Source organism: Dipteris shenzhenensis, chromosome 5 (genome assembly GCF_047967505.1).
Source record: "Dipteris shenzhenensis isolate YYH24624 ecotype China chromosome 5, Dip_SZ_1.0, whole genome shotgun sequence".
Lineage (NCBI taxonomy): Eukaryota > Viridiplantae > Streptophyta > Polypodiopsida > Gleicheniales > Dipteridaceae > Dipteris > Dipteris shenzhenensis.
Genome location: NC_141600.1, coordinates 7004625 through 7023395, shown reverse-complemented (window position 1 = coordinate 7023395; position 18771 = coordinate 7004625). Strand labels below are relative to the sequence as shown.

The 18771-nt window shown below is 44.8% G+C and overlaps 1 protein-coding gene across 5 annotated transcripts in view; it reads right to left on the bottom strand.

The window, feature by feature from the left end:
• LOC147901563 (calcium-transporting ATPase 5, plasma membrane-type-like) overlaps window positions 1–18771 on the bottom strand; it is a 399091-nt gene that overhangs the window by 329105 nt on the left and 51215 nt on the right. For all 5 annotated transcript variants that reach the window (XM_087374321.1, XM_087374325.1, XM_087374323.1 and 2 more), the window contains 2 exons: window positions 5128–5170; window positions 4901–4995 (listed from right to left, as the gene is read on the bottom strand). In XM_087374321.1, coding sequence (XP_087230447.1) covers window positions 4901–4995; window positions 5128–5170 — 138 coding nt within the window. The remainder of the gene's footprint in view (window positions 1–4900; window positions 4996–5127; window positions 5171–18771) is intronic.

Genomic DNA, 18771 nt, shown 5'->3' with positions numbered 1-18771 from the left:
CAAGGAGGGGATGTCCCCAAGTGTGATCTGTGAGTCAACCCTCTATCTGAGCTGTCGGGTCACACGCTCCGGGTCACGGTCATGTCGAGGTCTCGTCTCGAGGGGGTCTATGTGATCTGGCTGAAAGAACTCCGTGATAAAGCTCTGAGAGGTATCAGTCAAGGGAGAAGGCTGCTCCTGTCTTCGTGCTCGGAGTATCCTATCGCGGTGTCTGAGCATCTCATGAATGAAACCAACCAAGCATCGCTAGTCTGGGTAGGAGAGGACACGGGCCAACATTCCATAACTATCTCTGAAGAGGCACTAGAAATGCCCTCGGATCTCATAGTAAACAAGACACCTGAAGATGAAGTGCTCCTCTGTCTCAACCTCCTGCATGTCACACAGTGAGCATGCGCCTCTCTTTGAGTAACCGCTCTGCTCTGCCGCTCTCGATACGAAGTCTCTATGAAGAGACCCGAAAATGCCCGAGGGAGATCCTCAGCGAGTGGGGTAGGTGAATCTGCGTGTATCCTGAAGGGTCAATGAAACCCTCTACTGTGATATGTAGGAAGTGATCTCTGTAGAAGCCCAGCTTCACTGGAAGATCACTCGGGCCCAACCAAGTCCAAAATGTGTGTAGATGTAGTAGATCCTCACGGATAACCTGGTTGACCTCGTGTGATAGGAGGGGAGAGAAAGGAGCATCCATGTTGTACTGGAAAGGAGGTAGTTTGTCCATGTGGAGCCCTAGTCCTCCAAACCATCTCTCTGTGCGTGCATACCAACACCTCTGATCTCCCCCTGCTGCAAGTGCCATAGAAGAGCACAGTGCTAGCCATGGTATCCTACTACGCCAATCCCCATACTCCCTGACTCGGTACAGATATGTAATGACCTGAAATGTAGCATCTAGCTGTCATGGGGGTGACCCAAACTCCGCCCGGTATCCGACAAATCATGAGGGAAAGGGTTTTCATACTTGGCAAACCGAACTGAAATTTATTCTCATGAAAAAGGGGATCTGGAATGTGGTTAATGGAAAAGAAAAGAAACCAACAACTAGGGAAGGAGAAGCTTTATGGCTCCCTAAGGATGAAAAGGCACTAGCCATAATTGGTCTTGGATTGAGTGATTCTTTTATCCACCACATTGATGGCTATGAGACTACTCATGCTGCATGGAGTCATCTTGAGCTTGTCTTTGAGTACAGGGTAAGTGTTCCAAGTTTAGCTTGCTCATCAAATTCTTTGATATGAAATTGGATAGAGGAGAATCCATCTCTTCACATTTAAACTACATGAAGAGCATACTGACTCAGTTAGCTAGCATCAAGTTTAATCTTGATGATGACATTGTAATTGCTATCTTACTCAAAAGCCTAACTGAGGAATATGGCACTATTGTCACTACTCTCATCAATATACCAGAGATTAGTTTGGTAGAAATTGAGACATCTCTCTTGGAAGAGGAAAGAAAAATCAAACAGAGGAATGACTACAAAGAATATGGGGCATATTTGGCCAAAAGCAACTTCAAGGGCAAGAGCAAGATGAAGTGCAACTTTTGTGGAAAACCTGGACAGTTTGAAAAAGAGTGCTATGCAAAGAAGAAATGTTCAGCACACCTTGTGGAAGAAGCAGAGACAGAAGAAGAAGAAGAACCAGAGGATGTTAAAGCTCTCACTGCTTTCACCACCCAAGTCAATCTTGATAAGGGTGATGACCCATATGTTTTCTAAGTTGTTTGTATGTGTAGTCAATAATGGTTCTCTGCCATGGATAGTCCATCCTTAAATGATTGTTAGTCCTTTGTTTGAGTTTTTTACCTTGTTGAACCCATGGTTATTTCCATACATAGTCATTGTCCAATCCTCTACTTGTAAACCAAGAGTCCTAGGAGTGAGTCACAGGTTGGGGCCATGTGTGTTGCCACATGATGGTGGGAAAGCCATGGAGCATCCCATGTACTACTGCTGAGGGATGAGGTCATCAATTTGTGGGGGGGATGAAGGACAAATTGATGTAATGGGGTGTACCAAGGGGTACAAGGTTTGTGTGAGTTTGTGTGTCACCACATGGTGGTTAGTGTGACCAGGTTTGGTGGTAGAAGGTTCTACTAGGTGTGATTGAGAGATTCATTGGCTTGATTGAGAGATCAGTGGAGTAATTTGTGGATCTGGAGATGCTCTTCTTTGGGGCACATGCATTGTATCAGTTGCCCTTATAAGGGCCTCTCCTCTCTTGAATAAACACTCTCTTTGCTTTATTTGTTGATCACTTGCTGTTGTTTCATCACGCAATTCAAGTTATATGAGCAAGGCAACCAACTTCAACCTCAAAACGCTAAATGCAGGAGATGTTCAACTTCTTTTTACTGAGCGGGGGACAAGTAGAGCCTCCTGAAGTAACAATCACGGACCACTTCCAGCTTCAAAATCTGCTATGGAAGCCTTACCGTGTTGTTGAGCAGAAGTATATTGACGATAATTTTGCACTCTGTCCAGTCTGCAAGAAACTCGGTGAACTAGCAAAAGAGCTTCCCTGTCCACATTTGTACCATGAAAATTATATCACTCCATGGCAATATATATGTCATGTGTGTCGCTATGAGCTGCCAACTAATGATGTCGACTATAAGGCCCAAAAGCGTGAACAGCCACATAGTGAGTTGATTGTTCTTCATGCTAACTTCTAACTTTGCTAAACTATTCATCGCAGAACGATCCCCTTACTCAGCGTTCTGTCTCTGCGGTCGACCTAAACATAGCTACAACTCAGGCTGCATAGATTGCCATCGTTTTGGGCAAAATTTTAGTCTCTGAAGCAGGTGCCATCGTTTAATCTGCGAAGCAGGTGCGTAGATTGCCATCGTTTTGGGAAAAGAGAAAATCTGACGCTCCATCACGCTGTCAGTTGGCTGCCGCTATCTTTGCTCCACGACAGAGACCCTGTCCATTGCTCCTGTGCCAAGAATCCTGACGCCACAACCGTAAACATTCTGTTGCTGCTGCTGCTCGCTCCTACTGCACTCCCAATTCTCTACATCCATCTAGACTCCAGAGAAAAGCCTCTAGACTCCAGCCTCAAGGGACGAAACTTGAAACATGGAACGCAAGGCAATCAAATTGAGAAAAGTGGCACATTCGGACATGTAGAAATCCAGAGCACCAGAGGATAGTATAGACTATTGTTCTGTCAATCGAACCGACAGATTATCCCACACGACGGCCTTGGGTTCCGGTGCTTGCTTCACTTGTCATTGGTTGCACTGGTTGCTAGCAGTCCCTCGACTGTTGAAGAAGGCAAAGGCTGCTCGCTGTTGGTTCTCAAAGCGAGCTCCCGCTCTTGCAGCTTCCCTCGTATTTGAGCTTGCGGTTTGTGTTGCAGCTGTTCCTCCACCGACATGCATCATCTGCAGGCGTCCTGAATCCATCCTTGCATCTCCTTCCAACTACTCCGAGGGAATCCATTCTTGCGCTCTCCTCTTTCTGGCGTCTCCAGAATCCACGACAGAGACCCCGTCCATTGCACATGCGCTATGGCTTCTGCAACTGTACTTGGTGTTGGGGAACAAGCTTCCGAAATGATAGGCGAATCCTTTTTGCTGTGTGAGTCGTCCGATGGACTGCTGCTTTCATTCTGATCATTACAAGGAACACACAGAAGTCGCCGAGGCAACAGCCCTGCAAAGGTAAGCATGCAATCGTCTTCTCTCTCCTCAGCACACTAGTTTCTTCGCCCTTTCATGGCTTGAACACCGCGTATTAATAAGCGGTGCCAAACTGGTACCATAGTAAGCTAGAATGAAGGCCTTGCAGGCAAGCGCTCTATCCTCGACAAGACGAAGCAGCCATTTGTTTGAATCATTGTTTGAATTACCACTTCCTCTTTGTTTGAATTACCACTTTCTCTTTGATTGAATCACTGTTTGAATTACCACTTCCTCACAGATCACGCAGCTTTCAGATCAAATCGTCATCTCCAGCTCGACTTCACAGAACAAATTATTTGGCCCTTAATACATACATTGCTTTCAGAGAAAAAAGATGAACAAACTAGCCATCACTTACTTTTAAACCAAATAGTTCTGGGTATATTTGCAGTGGAAATAGTGGAATCTATATATATCTAGATGAATCCAGGAACATGCCCAAACTTATCCTCTAAAACCACAACATATAGTGCAGTTTCAAACTCATGATAGTCACTCATAAGGTTGAAAGTCATAAACTCCATCACGTATCAGCACCCAACGGTGGGCATAGACCATAGTATAAATGTATGCTTTCACACATACAAAACCAAACACCCACACATACTTGAGCATACATTTATAAAAAGGTCTTCATACTTTGTTTCTGTTGGCACTCCGGAGGTGATGTTGGCACTCCGGAGGTGAAGGGCAAACTCAGCCGTGACAAAGGCTAGCACTAAAGGAGAAGGCTAATAAAAAATTAGTCCCAATTCAAGCTACAACTAAAAAGTAAAGCTTTTAAGTTCTAACATCATTCCACATTTGCTGGAATTTATCACTAAAAACAAAATCTTTTTAGTTCTAACATGATGAAATCCATCAGCCAATATTATCTGTGAATCCTTGCTGAAACATGGGTGGATGTAATCATATCTTCAGAACTTGGTAGGCAGAGCATCCAAAGACAGCATTCCACCTTTTTGAGCACTAAGAGCATGCTATATCATAGACAGAAACTAAGAGGATATATAAATTTGCACAATCGTGTTGGGGAAAAACCTTAATAAATATTATTGGCTATTCATGCAATTATACAAAAGACAGATTCAAACATCTGCCAGATTCTCATTTTGGATTAGAGTAGTTGTTTTCAGAATAGGTTGCATGATGCAAAGTTTAAAAAACTTTCCATGAGTTCACTATTCATGAATAAAATATGACTCACCCCTCCAAGCTCCTGTAATGTCTCATATTGGTTCTCTTGAACAAGGACTTGCAAGTTCTTGGCATCCAGGCCAGAACTACCAGCTGTGAAACCACCTGTTACAAACCTTATCAGGATTCAGAACACCATGTGAAATGGCTTTTAAAGAGCACCTTCACAATTTTAAAAACCAAAGGTGCTCATGCAAAACCAGGTTTCCACTGACTTTAAATGCAGACAACTCATACCTGATAAAAATATTGCACCACCTTCTTTGAAACGCTGCACAGCCTGCAATACCGAGACACAGAGGCAACATGAACAAGTAATCCGCAGTGATTGATATTAGAAAGTCAAATGCATGTATAGCCTTACCAAAATTCAGATGAGATCCAGCTATACAGTATATTCTTCTAAGCCAGCTCTTTTTGAGTTCAGAGTAATCCTGAACAAAGGGTGGAGCACCTAACTCTCCTATTCAAAATCCTTTGGGAAACTAGCTCTGCTATTATTAAGTAGCATTCCTGCCGGTTAGCTGTAGATGCTCATACAGGCTATGGTGTCATATTTTCAATCCACACCGACCACACAGGCCCATGGAGAAATCCCAATTTACTGTAGCTAGAACATTCGCTAGGACTGTTAGACCAGGTTTGGGACAGAAAGGTCCAGCCATTGTTAGAAAGATATCTGGACTGCATGTTCGACAGCTACGTCGCAGGCATGTGTGGAGCAACGAATGAGCTTCATCCACTTGCTGGCTTGGGGGCATGTCTGGTGACTCAACCCATATCTGCTGTATTACAGGCATTCATTGAGTTGCTGACTTGTGGGATTGTGTTGATTGTAAATATACCCATATCTGCCAAGTGACCGTGAGTTGGTCTATGTACACCCACCTAAGGCCAACTGAATGGTGGGATCCCAGATAGACAATGGCATGTTGGGCTCACCAAATTGGTATGTCTGCAATTCCCACATGTTTTAAGAGAAACAGGAAGAAAAGGCCAAAGGAACTGCTCCATTCAACAGATCACCTTTTCCTTTCTTCGGAAGGAAAAATGAGCAACCAAAGCTAGATGAACAAAGCTTGTCTAAAGGCCTGCAAGTCTATGCAATGAAGACAATTTCCTAGAAGTTGCATACAAGTTCATTACTTGCAAGATTGTTCTTTTAATCCTGCATTTTGGGACCCTATGTTTTTGGATATCAGATAAGTTGTGGGTTTAGCCAATCCATGCCTCTTGGATGATAACTTCATTACCTTATCCTTGGTGTAGAAACAAAAGTTATCAATAGATAACAATGCATGCATTTTGTTAATATGGCTAACTGTACCTCAAGTATGATAAAAATTTATCTTTTCAAGGGCCCTCTTCAACCTTGCATGACACAATCTATGTTCTAACTCACACTCAGATCACGGGCGATGGCACTTCATTTGTTCCACCCAGCCATACTCTCCTGGATCGCATTTTTCAATAGATACGTCTTTTTTTGTCTTCCTCATGCATATCCACGAGACCCTCATCTCCCTAGATGGTTCCCCTTGCCACATGTCATCATTTTAGCCTTTTCACTTGGTGCACCATTTACCTCTCTCTTGGGGCACATTTAAACCTTTTGCCCCTTGGCATTATTGCACATTTAGGTGCACCTAGGCCTTAGCACTCAGAACCACCTAGTCAATGCCATTTCACCCTCACCTAGGACCTTGGCAGTTACTTCTCTTGACCATTTCATTTACGCACATTAATTATTACAGAAGTCGGTCATCTAAGAGAAAATGCCCACCGATCTTTCCGAGGTCATGCTATCTCGGCTAGAGCATAACATTCCTTCCCTCTTCAAGCATCAGCGTCCTCAATGATGAAATCTGGGAACACTCTCCGTAACTGGTATACGGATTCCCTGGTAGCTTCCGATAGAGGTAGACCATGCCATGCAACCAACACCGTGGGGATCTTCCGATTGCGCACTTGCATTGTTCCTCGGTCCAGGATTCTTGTTGGTCTGCGTCTTGCATTATCCTCTATCTCCTGAAACAAAACCACACCTTCGATTAGTGAGTCACCAGTATGCAAAAATTTCTTTAAACGAGAAACACGAAACACTGGGTACACCTTACACCCCGGTGGTAATTCTAATTTATAGGCTACCTTGCCTATTCTTTTCAGAATTAACCACGGCCCACAGTATCGAGGTGATAACTTAGCACACTCTCCTGAAGTCAACGACTTCGAGTGCGAAGAAACTCTGAGAAAAACTTTTTCTCCTTCCTTAAATACTCTTATAGACCGGTTCTCATCCGCATACACCTTGGCTCTATCCATAGCCTGGCGGATATTAGCTCTCGCAAGTGCTAGCATCTCCCGCATCTGAACCACAAAGTTCGCAGCACTAGGCATTTTCTGAGGTACTCCAACTATAGTTGGATTCACTGGTCTATAACCGTAGTTCAGCTCAAACGGACTGAACCCGGTAGATGAATGTTTTCTATCATTGTAGGCAAACTCCAACAATGGCAACCACTTGTCCCACGTATGTTGCCTCAATGACATATATGCCCTCAGCATATCCTCTAAAGTCTGGTTGACTCTTTCCGTCTGACCATCCGTCTCCCCACTACTCATTCCCAACTCAGTCCTTAGTGTCTCAAATACCGTGGTCCAAAAATGATCGGTCAATCTGACATCTCTGTCTGACACTATGGATCTAGGCAATCCATGCAGACGAAATATATGTCTAATGAACAAATCCGCCACTTGCGGGGCACTAACAGACTCTCTAGTCGGAATGAAGTGAGCCATCTTGGTTAGACGATCAACCACCACAAGGATAGAATCATACCCTCCTTGTGTTGTAGGCAGCCATACAATAAAGTCCATGGAAATGCTTTCCCACTTACTCAGTGGTATTTCCAAGGGCTGTAAAAGTCCGGGTGGCTTCACCCGCTCGGCCTTACTTACCTGACACGAGAAACACCGTGTCACATATTCATGAATATGCTTTTTCATCTTTGGCCAAAAGAAATCTCGCTTCACGAGATCATATGTCTTCTCGACTCCTGGGTGTCCCGCATACGGGCTATCATGGCACTGTCGAATGACTCTCTGCCTGAGATCATTCTGACTAGGTACTACAACCTTGCCATTTCTTTCTAGCATACCATCCCTTATGGTATATCTTGCATAAGTTTGGCCTTTTCTGGATGCCAGGTCATCCTTTTCACTTTCCCCGGGTTTTAACACATGAGCCTTAGGCCATAAGCTCTGGACAAACTCGTCCACCTTTTGAGTTTCTCTGATCTCAGTCATTAGAGCACTCTCTAATACAGTGAAACTCAGGTTGTGCATAATGCGAGACAACGCATCAGCAACCTTATTGTCTTTTCCTCTTCGGTACCGAATCGTTAAATTAAACTCCTGCATGAGCTCTGCCCACCTAGCTTGGCGGCCCCTCAAGTCAGGCTGTTTACTAAAATGTTTCAGAGTATCATGATCCACATCCACATAAAACTCTGAACCATACAAATAATGCCTCCATGTTTTCAAAGCATGGATAACAGCATACAACTCCAATTCATGAGTTGGCCAATTCCTTTGAGAGGGAGAAAGCTTCTAGCTTTCAAAGGCTACTGGCCTTCCCTCTTGAAGGAGAACTGCTCCTACCGCAATGCCACTTGCATCGGTTTCTAGGAACAACGGTTTCTAGGGATCAACTATTTTTAACACCGGTCCTGTGACCACAGCTTGTTTTATGGTGTTAAAACTTTCTTGTTGATTTTGTCCCCAAATAAAAGGTACTTTATCTAAGGTCAGATCAGTCAATGGCGATACTATTCCGGAATATCCTTTGATATGCCTTCTATAAAACTGGACAAATCCCAAGAATGATTGCAACAACAACGCGGTCAGACTCTGAGGGATTGGCCAAGTTAGTATCGCAGCCACTTTCTTCGAATCCATTTCTACCCCCTGTGGAGTAATTATGAACCCTAAATTTTCAAGCCTAACCATACACAGTATAGTTTTCTTTTTATTTACATAAAGACTGGCTTTCCTCAAAGTACTGAACACTACTCTTAAGTGTTCACGATGCTCAGTAATACTTTTATTGAATATCAGGATATCGTCAATAAAATGTACTACGAACTTTCCGATATACGGACGTAGCAAATCGTTCATAAGCATGACGAATGTAGCCGGAGCATTGGTAAGTCCGAAGGGCATTACCAAAAACTCATAATGACCAAACCTGCTTCTGAAAGCGGTTTTATGCACATCCTCGGCTCTAATCCGGATCTGATGGTAGCCACACTTAAGATCTATCTTGCTGAAAATCACGGCTCCATGTAATGCATCTAGCAAATCATCAATCCGAGCCATCGGATACCTGTGCTTAACAATGATATTATTCAATGCTCTGTAATCTATACAGAGGCGAAACGTATCATCCTTTTTCTTCTTTAATATCACTGGCGAAGCAAAAGGTGAGAAACTTGGTTGAATCTGCCCCAACTTGAGGTATTCTTCGAGTTATCTACGCACCTCCGCCTCTTCAGTAAAACTCATTCTATAGGGAGGTCTATTTACAGGTTCTGCCCCCGGGATCAGTTCAATCTTATGCTGAACTTTCCGCTCTGGAGGTAACTCATAAGGTAGTTCATTCCTAAAACATTCAGAGAACTTCTCTGATATCTCTTTAGCCAACTCGGCCATTTCCCCATCTTGGGTAGCCTTAGTGCTAGTCGATGCATCATCAATCGACTCTACCGACGCTATACACAGACACAGAAACTCTTTCGGAGTCCTTCGAATTTCCATGGCTGAAATCAGTGGTCCTCGAGGTAAATCCTTCTCACCTCGCAAAACATATTCTACCCCGTTCATCTTGAACTGGTAAATATGCTTCTTCCAATCAATGGCTGGATTTTTTCGAAAATGCCAAGCCATGCCTAGGGCTATATCTGCGTGAGCAAGTCTGGTCAATTCAAAGTCCAGCTTCTCAACATAGTCTTGAATTCGAAGCTCCAACTGGGTAACCCTTTGGTCCCATACTTCAGTTAAACTTCCGTCCGCCATCTTGACCGTATAAGCATAGTCAGACGGACTGGTTTTCAACTTGAGCCTCTTAATAAGTTTCGAGTTGATTACATTGTGTGTTGACGCTGAGTCAAACAACACAATCACATCATGACTGGCTACTTGCCCTTTCATCTTAATCAACTCAGGCTCATCGAAAACCGTATATCCCGTTGCTGCGGGCTTAGAAAGGATGTTATCAGGTGCACCGCTTACTAACTTAGTAACAGACACACTTAACAACACAGGTACTAACCTCTGAGAAGGTCCCGCAAATTGCATCTACATATGTTCCGCATTGGGACTCTCCTGCATTTCCACGTCGCATTCAGATATTATCATATTAGCCGTGCGACGGTCTTTATTCAGTGGACAATCTTTCCACTGATGTCGCTGAAGGCAACCGAAGCACAATCCTTCTTTTCTAGCTTTCTCTTTTTGTTCAGGGGTCAACGAGGACTTTGACCAAGCCCGGGCTGCCATCGGAGTTATCTTCCTTTTCTCCCCAATGGTGGTACTTGTTTTTGCTGGTCCCTCAACCGGCTTCACCTGCTTGGTTTGGCCACTAGGCTGCGAGACACTTGTCTTTGAAGTCCATTTCCTCTGAAATCCCCCTTTTTTTGGGTACTCATACTGAGTCCTTGCCTGCACAAATCCACCAGATCTGCCTCTGGCATCCTCATAGTTCAGGGCTACTGCAATAGATTCATCTAATGTAGTCACATATTTAGCCCGAACTTCCATCTTGATCTTGTCGTTCAGTCCATAGATATAGTCTTTTAACTGAACCGACATAGGGAGAGGGTCTGTTATTTTCATGACACATTCCCTGAATTTGTCAGTGTACTCTGCCACCGACAGACTCCTCTGACGAAGATTTCTATAAGCATCCCAAGCTCGGGATTCTTCATCAGGTGGAAGAAAGTGTTTCTTAAATTCAGCTTTAAACCCTTCCTAGGTGGTAGGAGCAACTTGATCCTTCTGTTGCTTTATCCACCATCTATCCGCTGCCTCAATAAACAGGTGAGTGGCCTCACGGATCTTCTTTAGATCAGATCTAATTTCACAAATGGCGAAGGCTTCTTCCCACTTGTGTAACCAAACCTCGATCACATCAGAACTGCGCTCGGTCATCCGACTAGCGTACTTCTCTGGTCTATAGTTAGCAATATTAGGCACCTTGACCCTCGCACGCTCTGATGAATGTATACTGGGCTCTGGCTCTGCTGGAGCCTTGCCCTTATCAATTCTAGACGGTCTAGCCGACAAGGCTTGCACCATTTCCCTGATCTCATTCTGACCAGCGTTCACTTGAAGCTGCTGGTTCATAATCTGCTGTAAAGCATCTTCTAATATCGAAATCCTACCGACCAAAGTAGGTGTTGTGTGATGTGACATTTGTTGTGTAGACCGTGCTCTAGACTCACTAGGATTCACCCTAGAATTCTGTCCTTCTGCCTCCATAGTTTCAAAAGGGAAAATAGTTTTTTTTTTTTCTTCAGTCTTTTCTAGAACCCAAATAAAATATATATACACCTCTTTTCTATTTTGCTTTCCTGTTTTTCTTTCTCCTGAATAGCTGGTCTCTCAGTCGCTGGCTTTCCGTCCCTCAATACAGCCGCGCTCCCTTTTTCCACAGTTCTGTCCACGTTTACAGAAAAATCACGATTTAATTAATTTGCATCGCCTTCACGACTGTTACTTGAAAAAGTAAGCCACAGTTCCCCTTTGAACAAATCGCGTCCAATTTTTTGCAATCGATTCTTCTCGACAAATCCTTCCTGTACGCTCTGCTATTCCCTACACCTGATCGAAATCCTCTGCCACCACGAAGGTTCCTCGTCACGGACAGCGATCCTCCCGTCCATCACACGTCACGAACAGGCGATGCAAATGACCACCTTGCGTCACCTCTGCGCTCCAAGCCTTCCTTCCGTCACCTAGCTTGTCGCTCTTCCCTTGCCTTGAGCTCTGATACCAATTGACACAATCTATGTTCTAACTCACACTCAGATCACGGGCGATGGCACTTCATTTGTTCCACCCAGCCATACTCTCCTGGATCGCATTTTTCAATAGATACGTCTCTTTTTGTCTTCCTCATGCATATCCACGAGACCCTCATCTCCCTACATGGTTCCCCTTGCCACATGTCATCATTTTAGCCTTTTCACTTGGTGCACCATTTACCCCTCTCTTGGGGCACATTTAAACCTTTTGCCCCTTGGCATTATTGCACATTTAGGTGCACCTAGGCCTTAGCACTCAGAACCACCTAGTCAATGCCATTTCACCCTCACCTAGGACCTTGGCAGTTACTTCTCTTGACCATTTCATTTACGCACATTAATTATTACAGAAGTCGGTCATCTAAGAGAAAATGCCCACTGATCTTTCCGAGGTCATGCTATCTCGGCTAGAGCATAACATTGCACCTCGCTATACCTTGCACACCCTAGCTTGCTTGAGCTGGGGGGATGCTGAGCTTCTTGCTCAGCACCCCCCCCTCCCCCTTTTCCCTATCACTCCTATGCATGGCCTTGTGTTTTGTGAAGCAGCCCTACCTGCTCAGCGTACCCCCCCCCTACCCTATCTCTCTTCTCCACGGCCTTGCTCATGGACATTTTTTGAACCAGACCTACTCTTCTTAATCTCACCAATCAGCCCCTTGGCTTCCGACAATGGTGGGCACACTGCCACTACTGTCGATTCATTGGAATGGGTATTTGGAGGGCCCTTCAATCATTTTCTTTGGCACCCAGTTCCAATTTGTAATTCAAGCCAGAGTTCAAGATCCTTCGCCTGCAGTAGCAGTGACGCCACTAGCTTCATTTTTCTGGTATGGTTGGTGGTGCCCTGCAAGCATTCCGATGGTTTGAGCATTCATAGTTTGCTCCCTCAAAATAAGTTTTCAGTGTGTGTACTACATGCTGGAGGAAAGCTACTCAATTTTTGCTTCCTAGAATTGTTTCTGGCATGCCATGCTAGAGGAAAGCAGGTCCCTTACTACGCAAGTTTTTTAGGGATTCCTGTATGACCTGATGGGGCAAGGCATGATGCTCCTTATCCAGAGCCTCTATCTTTCAGGAGCAGGCCATTTCTCATTGACCTGACTTCCTATCATAGTTAACAGGGAACACAAACATTCCAGGAACGTTGGATGCCAGGATCGAAACGTTCCCGTATGTGGATAGCTAAATGCTTCCATGATATTATATGAGGAGATGTTTTCCGAGCCCCCCCCCCCCCCCAAAAAAAACAAAAAAAAAACCCATTCCGGTTCCCCCTTGCTTCACGGAATAGTTCCACTCATGCCTAAATGAGGAACGGCGTTCCCTGGTAACTATGCTTCATATCCAACCTCATGAGCAGGTTTTGAGAGGTTATAAATTAAGTTTTTTCTCTCCACATTTGTTGTGATTGCTTTTGGGGTTTTTTTGTGGAGGTTTGGGATGGAGATAGCTCTCCCGCCTCTGTTTAAATGGACGTACTTCAGTACTAAAAATATATGATCTTTTTGGGGGGAAAAACTTTCCACTTTCCAAATTTAGCTAGAGTACATATTATTGCAGGTAGAAGGATGGTTCTATGGCAAGAACCAAATGTTAAAAAAGAGACTATCATGAAAACTCACCTAGTACGTTGATTTGAATGTCATCCTCTCATAGTTTGGACTCCTTCAAGGGGGGGAAGATAAATTCAAGACTCTCTCTTTTTGTGTTCTTACCTCTAAATTTTGGCTCTCAAAATGATTCTATGGGTGATGCTTTCAACCACTCTAGATGCATGCATGTCTGAAGTTGAAGATACAACAAGTAACTTTTGGCTTTGTTCAAGCCGCTTATGGACCCAATCATCGAATGATCTCTTCTATTCTTCCCTTTACAGGCCTACTGATTGCTAGTGGATGGCGATCTGTTGTTTAAGGACATCTTGTCTCTAGGTCTTGGCAACAAAAGGATAGAACTTACTAGTATGCCAAGGCAGTTCATACTAGTCAATCCATCCGAACCAAGACATTTTCAATTATGCAAGGCAAAAGCATTCCTAAATTCCATGAGCATTGAGTGAGATATCCATATGTGGAGTCACCACCAAGGGAACCTGTCAAACCCTCAATCTAACACTCTCTCTCCCAAGCATGTCAAGGTCTGTCTACTATGAGAAGGGAAGGATAGTAATTTGTGGAAAGTTGCATGACAATCTACGAATCCGACTACAAAATACCATCAGAGTAAATTAAGTGTGAAACACTCTCTTCCATCTCAAGGACCAAGGGTAGCCTCAATAAGTACTTGCTGAGGAGCCCTTACTATAGCAAGGCGCTCATGGATCCAAGCATCTGTTGGTCTCTTCTACTCTTCCCATTGTAGCGCTACTAATTGCTATTGGATGGCGATCTCTTGTCTAAATCTCTAGGTCCTAGCAACAAAATGATAGAACTTACTAGTATGAACTGCTGCCAAAGCAAGAGGAGAGCATATATCATCTTGCAATGTAGACTCCCAAATACCAACAACCACAACTGAGGATAACTTTGTATAGGAACCTCTAGAATCCTAGCATTGGCAAAGTGAGAAGTGTTGTGTGGCTCAAAAATAGTAAGAACCACTGAATAGAGGCCGCGGACATAGAAACCCCACATGATAATCTCCACCATGAAACTATAAAATCAATGCATCCTTGGAAGCTGCAAAAATCAGCCCACCTCAAATGTTTGCATAGTAGTTTCGCTTCTTCTTGCAAAGGCTGGAGCATCTCATTGCACACCTTCCAATTTCCTTGTATGTACCATATTACACGTGAAGGATCTACATAGACACAAGGCTCTGAACCATAGTTTCTTGGCAGCATTTTAGGCCATGAATCAAGGCCAAATACTCAGCTTCATTATTTGAGGCTACTAAGTTTACTTCTTTCCCCTTCGCAAGAATCTCCTAACCATCAAGATTTATAAGCATATACCTATATTTCCTTTCCTGTGTTTCTTTGAAATGCTTCATCAAAGTATAAAGTATGCATTGGCCCAGCCACTTTTTGCTCTTGACTGCTTTGCAGCCAGTTCCTTCTCTTTCTCCTTAAGCTGATTCTCCACATCCCCTTACTACCTCCCTTCCTATGAGCATGTATGCCAAGGTAGCGCAAGAAAAGTTCTCCTGCGACAAAAGAGAACTGAAATTCCTGCAACTCTACTAGCTACTTAGTAGATCTTTCCCCGGGGGTTAGGCTTTTTTTTTTTTTTCAAGAAAGAGACTTCTATTAAGGGAAAAAACCCGTGAGAGCAAGCTCAAAGCGGAATACATCATGAAATCATGAGGATAAATAAAACCCCCTCAGAGTGAGGTGGAAAACAACCAAGGCTGAGGCTGAAAGTGCCACCTCAACCCTATAGTAGTCTCAGAGAAGAAAGGAGAATCCTTCCATTCCCTGAAGAAAGAAGCCCTCCTAGCTGAGGCTGCATGGGAGTCTCCCTGCATACTCGTCCATACGGCCATCAAAGTATGTATGGTGTCTGTCCAGATAACTGTCCAGATACTAGCCAATGTGTGCGAGGGATGAACCTGAGTACCCTCCAAAGCCTCTGTGCATCTGGCTCTCCAGATATGCCAGGATGCTATGCTTGCTAGAATCTCCCAAGAAGTATCCACAGAGGCATGTACAGCTGTAAAAGGAAGGTGTGGTACCACATCCAACGAACAGGACACAATCTGATGACGTCGAACCGAAATGGCCCGAGAGGAGTCAAATCTCTCATAGAATACCTGAGGCCTTGTAAGAGAAAGCCAAGCCACTGAGCCCCATGTCATAAAGAATGGGGAGTGGGCAAAGTGACTGAAAATCCTGGCTACCCCCATCCAAATCATCCTCGCCTGTCTGCAATCCCATAAGCAATGCTGAATAGTCTTCGAAGCAGAGAGGCAACGAGGGCAAGTAGGGTCGGCTCCGAACCTAGATCTCCAAAGGTTCACTGCAATCCCACCATGGATAGAGAGCCAAAAGAAGATAGTGATCTTTCTATTCCTGTGGGATTTCTAGAGTCTCCTCCAGAAGCACCTCTGCAGATCCGCAGTAATATCAAATGTCTCCCAATGAGGAACTCTGGAAGGTCTCCAACCTCTACTACTGAGCTGAAATCTCTTGGCATTACTGACCGTGTAACAAAAGAAGGGGATGCTCTTCTCTCGATGCCCTACGTCAATCCACTCTCACTCTCCGGGGTCCCACTGCAAATACCTAATGGGAACTCCCCCATAGAGCCAAAGCCTCCAAGACCCGGTGGAGAGTAGCCGGGGGTCTGGGTCTAGGAACCACTCTGAATTTGATCCCTGCACCAAAAGACCTACAACCTTGATAGGCTGAAAAGCAGACTCAAGCAAGATGTCCTATGTGGACCTGAGCAATCTGCCACCATCCTGCACACTAAAAACTAAAGTATCCTCCTGTGCATCTCGAAAGGCCAAAACTTGAAGCGGAACACCGCCTCTCGTAAAAGTACCTGCCCAAGTGGAGCAAGTGAGTGGCATATCATTTGTGTCTACCCAAACCTCTGGAAGGGCTGCCTCAATCTGCAAGATCCTCCCTGCACTCCCTCTGAGATGTCCTGTCAACCTTGATTTGGTTTCCTCTAAAAGCCTGCGGAAAGCTTTCCAAGACCCCATAGATGATGCAGGTCCCCTGTCCCACCTGGACCACTGCATGTAGAGTTAGGCACCCAGTGGTCTGCCATGATCATCTAAAATATTCATTCCACATGATGGGTTGCCTATCAATCTCTTCAGGAGAGGAAGGAGAAATCCTCCGAAGAGTGCTCCTGAAGCTGGCCCAAGCTTTCAGAATGGCAACCATGAGAAGGACGAAGGTGATCTGAGGTGTGCTGTGGTGAAGATCCACCTAATACTGCTCATCCAGTCTCCTCCTGAAGAAGGTGTGCACCTCTGTATGCTGCTAATAAGAAAGTCCTTCCACGGTTCCTGCCCTGGCATAAGTCCCCGCACCACCATCTTGCATAGTAAAGCTCTGCACTGTAAATATGGATCAATAATATTGAGACCCCCTTCCTGTGTAGGGAGAATGAGGGTCTCCCAAGCCACCCTAGCTAAGGCATCTGCTGTGCCATCAAGCCCACTCCAAAGAAATTTTTTGATCGGTCTCCTGAGCTAAATGATGCAGTCCCTAGAACGGCACCAGCATGAACAAACAAACCAGGCCGTGGCCAAGAGGACCTGGTTGACCACCACAACTCTAGAGGCAAGATCTAGCTTGGCTGAGCTCCAAAAAAGGAGCTTCCTCCTGATGCTCTCCAACACGGGAGCAAACTGCTGCATGGAAGAAATATCCAAGCCGACCTGGCAGCCCAAATACTTGACAGGCACACCCCTCTGAACCCAAGTGAATCCTCTGTCAAGCCCCCAAACTGGAGTGTCCTCATCACTGATCCAAAAGTCATTGGATTTATGCCAATTTATCTGCGCCCTTGCCGGCAAGCAAAATAAATCCAATGCTGCCCTAAAAGAAGTGAGCGTCTGTGGAGTGGCATCCAAGTAAAGTTATGTCATCTGCCAACTCACTGTCAAGTAGCTCCTCTTTCCTTTTGATGGGAAGTCTCAGCCCAAAGATGTCAGCTTGAGATCTAACATAGATACTCATAGCTTCGGCCACGAACAAGAAAAGGAAAGGAGCAAGGGGGCATCCCTGACGGACTGATCTCGAAATCTGAAATCTCTCACCCCTTACCCCACCAATAAGTACATGGCTGTGGGCTGATCTGTACAAAGAGGAAACACCTCTGATCCAAGCATCAATAAAGCCAAAACGTAGAAGGGTGCCCTCCAAAAAACCCCAATCTACTCTGTCATAAGCTTTCTCAAAATTTAAAAGTAGAATGGCTACATTCTGGCCACTCTACATGGCCCACTCTGAAGCTTCCCAGAAAGAGAAAATGTCATAAAAAATGCTTCTGCCATGCACAAATCCCGTCTGAGTGTCATGAATAAGATCAGGGAGAAGGGGCTGCAATCGGAGGCTGATTGCCTTGGCCAGAATCTTGTAACAAGTCCCCAGAAGTGTGATAGGCCTCCACTGGGACACTAGATTTCTGCAACCTCCTTTCGGGATAAGGTGGATGAGACCCTCTGTAAGTGACCCAGGCATCTCGCCAGAGTCCCAAATGGCTTGCAGGGCTGAAGTAATGTAGTCTCCAATCATATCCCAAAATGCAATGAAAAAAGAAGGGGTGTGTGAAGGGCTGAAAGTGCAATCCTGAACTCTGTGTTGGTGAAAGGTGCATCGAGCAAAACATGCATATCCGGATTCACCAACAAAGGGATGCTTTGCCAAATAGCCTGTCTAGCATCCTCTCTATCCCGTGTCTCAGGATTAGCAGTAAGAAGGGTGGCATAAAAATCTGAAGCTATGCGTAAGACATCGTCAGGCTCTGTCTGTAAAACCCCATGTGAGTCAATAAGCTGGGATACACTCTCTCTACTATGTCTAGGGCCAAGAGTAGAGAAAAAGTGTTTATTGACACTACCACCCATCTGAATCCAGAAGGACTTCCGTGCATGAAAGGCATACTCTGCTCTCTGATCAAGCAATATTTGCTAATGAGTCCTTGCTGCAGCAAGGCGCGCCTGAATCCAAGCATCTGAAGGCCGTTTCTGCTCTTCCCTCTGCAAAGCTGGCAGCTGCTGGCGAACACCAATCTCACGTCTGAGAATATCTCGTCTCCTGGTACAAGCAACTGAGAGGTAGAAGTCGCTAATACCAGAAAGGGCAGCAGCTACATGTGATGGATATGGCTGCTCACCC